Source organism: Pinus tabuliformis, chromosome 9 (assembly GCF_031772625.1).
Source record: "Pinus tabuliformis cultivar Carrire ecotype Pingquan chromosome 9, CPIR1, whole genome shotgun sequence".
In the NCBI taxonomy this organism is placed as follows: Eukaryota; Viridiplantae; Streptophyta; class Pinopsida; order Pinales; family Pinaceae; genus Pinus; species Pinus tabuliformis.
The window spans coordinates 808,017,968-808,021,102 of NC_142307.1; the positions used below are offsets into that span (position 1 = coordinate 808,017,968).

The 3,135-nt window shown below is 43.3% G+C and overlaps 1 protein-coding gene across 1 annotated transcript; it reads right to left on the minus strand.

Annotated features, from left to right (window-relative positions):
- Positions 1-688: 688 nt before the first annotated feature.
- On the minus strand, positions 689-2,222 carry LOC149151236 (expansin-B3-like). The gene is made up of 5 exons (XM_089439299.1): positions 1,887-2,222; positions 1,667-1,779; positions 1,377-1,570; positions 1,153-1,282; positions 689-1,059 (listed from the first exon to the last, which is right to left on the minus strand). Exons 1-5 carry the CDS (start codon positions 2,089-2,091, stop codon positions 859-861), a joined length of 843 nt encoding a protein of 280 aa, XP_089295425.1. The 5' UTR covers positions 2,092-2,222; the 3' UTR covers positions 689-858.
- Positions 2,223-3,135: the final 913 nt, after the last annotated feature.

A 3,135-nucleotide genomic window follows, 5' to 3' on the forward strand; every position in this document is an offset into this window, starting at 1 on the left:
ACAAGGGAGTGGGTTCGACGTGTTGAACCTGCATGTTTGTCGCCTGGGTGGTGCAGGCGGTGAGCTGCAGAGCGTCGGAGTGAGTTTTTCGTTGTTCTGGTGCGCTGCAGGTGCGAGTCGAGCCCGTTCTGTGAGTTTTCCGCCTGTTCTGGTGAACTGCAGGGGAGGGAGCTGCAGAGTGCCGGGTCGAATTGGTCAGGAGCAGCCCACGAAAAACCGGAATTCGAATTGAAATGTGAATTAATTCACGGTGGCACGACAGTGATGGAAGTCGGGGCTCCTGTCAGACGTAGTTAATGCAGAAGGTGGCGGAGCTTGCGGTGGTAGAGCTGGGCAGAGCTTGCGTAGAGTGGCGGAGGGCGGAAGAATTGCCGGTGGCCGAAGATGGAGGTTTTTCCGGGTGGCACCGGAAACCAGACAATTCCTCTGCTTTGTTAGACTACTCCAAAAAAATATTACAAACTCTATACGAGTAGGCTCACCATTATAGAATAATAAATCTACATATAATGAATTCATAAATATTACCGCCCGCGAAATAAATTGATGAACCCGTTATGCTTACACTAAAATACCTATTATTTTGGGCTCCTCTATACACATTTGTCCACAAAGATTATCATTGCTTAAATGTCAGGTTTCACTCCGCCACGCGTACAATTAATAATAAATATACATACACTAAATGACATTTGTTCTCCTGAACGGGATGCCAGTTTCTAGAGCTACCATCCCGACACCACCTGCACATTTCAGAGATGTCTGGAAGCTCTGGGCGGTTGATACTTACAGACCTTGAATTTTACACATTAAAAGAATAAAAAAATGATGAAACAAGGGACGTTAAATCCTGGGGGGCTAGTCCTCGAAATTGAGGCGCGCTTTGTAAGTGGCGTTAGGATACCAGTGATCGGGAATCACGTTCCTCGCAGACAACGTTCGTTTGCTCGTCAGCGTTGTCACTCGCACACAGAATGGCGCCTTCAATGGAGTGCCTCCCAATAGACACCAATTGGCTCCCCAAACATGATTCATTTCCATCCACGCATCTGAATCCGCCTGTGTTTTTAATTCGTATTCAAGTTAGGAATTTAACAGCAGAATTATCAACGTTTGACGTTCGAATCACAGGGGTCCTGCACACACACACACCTGTTTTAGATGCATGGCTCCCACATCGCCATCTCCGTCTTCGTATTCGATGAGTATGGAGAACCAATAGGCAGTGGAGCCTTCGGTCACATGGAAAGTTATATTCTTCCCCGGATATTCGCACAATGTCCTGCAATAAATAACATCACAACATACATTGAAAACCAGGAATATCAAAATTACTAAATGTGATCTGCCCATGTTAGGTTTCGTGTGTGTTATACCGTCTGTAAAGAATTGGGAGCTCTCCAGTGTTGAGAAGCGCTGGGGTTTTTCCATTGGTGGCCATACGACCAAACGCAGCTCCACTCAGATCAAAATGTGTTCTACCGAACGCACAGTATCCTCCTGGGCATTCGTCAGTAATCACCACAGTTACAGGTTTCTCGGAGCATAAGCCTTTCTCCATGCACTTAACCTGCAGTTTCCATGAATCAACAATAATTTGGTGATACAATAATTAAAAAAACACATACGGCCTTTGTTGGTCTGAGTTTTTGCAGTCATTGGTTACCTTGTAGCACGCTCCACAGCCCTCTCCGCCTTTGAATAAAACGGGGCTTACAGCCCCTACTCTCGCTCGCAGAGGCTTCTGATCTACAAGGCCGCCATACCCGCAGGCCCCACCTGCATTGCGACAAGAGTTACAAGAATTATTGTTAAATAGTATGAGAGATGTTGTCACTCCACAAATGAAGTATGTAGAATAGCATAACAAAAAATACACGATATACCATCGCTGCCATCGCCATCTGGACTGCCATACCAGGTGGCTGTAGCAGGGCGCCATTCCAAGTCATCTCTATTAAGCTCAGTGTGTTCCAAACCCAACGCTGCTTCCTTGCACGAAAACAACAACAACAATACAAAGCAAAATGCAGTTACATTTACACAGACATTGGGCACAAGCGGCCATTGAAGTCCAACTGTCCGCCTCATACTAACGAAATAAACTAACCAAGAAAGCAATGAAACGCAAAGGAACAACAAACCCAGATTTATTGGTGCAGAGACGAGAGCTTTAGGAGGGAATTTATACTATCATATCCCATCCCTACAGAATAACTGTCAACTCCTTTTCACTTTGCTTGAAATCTGGGGCGCAAAGGGGCCCAAATCAGTAGAAGCCATAAAATTTGATGGATGGACGGTAGTCAACCTGCAGTGAGCCTTTTTCTTTTTACCTAGCAAAGCAAGCAGAAGCACATGTTAGTAATGTTGCGGTGTTAAAACAAGAATTTGCAGGAACTCATGATCTCCGGCTGGCTAGCAGTAGAGAATGGAACCCTTTAACAATAAGTTAAGGGAATATTAGAGCGCATACTCCACTGCCTTCAATGTGGGGCAAAAGAGAAATGAAATATAAAGCCAGAGTGAGGGACACTGTATCAAAAGAAAGGGACGCTACTGTGTGTGATGGAGATTATTCTTTTGAGTTCCTTCCATCACTTTGCAGTTATCTCGCCTCTCCCAACGGTTAAGTGTGCGGGCAATGTTTTTTGACTTCACGAAAAACAAGCCGTTGATGGTGGGCCCCAGTCCATGTGACTGACCAGAGCACGGTTAGAGTGGAGTAGGATATGGTCTGGAGGTTGACGGACGGTACTGGGCCACCACTCGTCGCAAATTCAATTGAGTCGTACAAAATTTAGTAGGGCCAAGGCACGTAGAGACCCCATGATCCACACCACGATGCTTGTTTTAATTTTGTCTTTTATCAGATGATGTGGTCCTTCTCATGCAAATTTGATAATATAACTTTGGGTAGAACTGTAATTTTCTTCATAAAATATGTTTTTTTATATAATTTAAGAAAAAAATTATAGGAATGAATATTTTAAAAATATTAATAATTAAATTATATATGAACAAAAATATATTATTAAATCTAAAATTACTTTAAACCTAATAAATAAATAAATAAATATATGGGGGTAATTATTACTTAAATCTAGAGAGCAATGCTCTTTATAACTAAACCTT

Bases quoted from the DNA above. Each gene is read 5' to 3' on its own strand.
- LOC149151236 (XM_089439299.1), bottom strand. From the start codon at position 2,091: ATGAGGCGGACAGTTGGACTTCAATGGCCGCTTGTGCCCAATGTCTGT. The intron at 1,283-1,376 runs GTATAACACACA...TATTTATTGCAG, and splicing joins CTCCCAATTCTTTACAGACG to GACATTGTGCGAATATCCGG. The intron at 1,060-1,152 runs GTGTGTGTGTGT...TTAAAAACACAG, and splicing joins GAGCCATGCATCTAAAACAG to GCGGATTCAGATGCGTGGAT.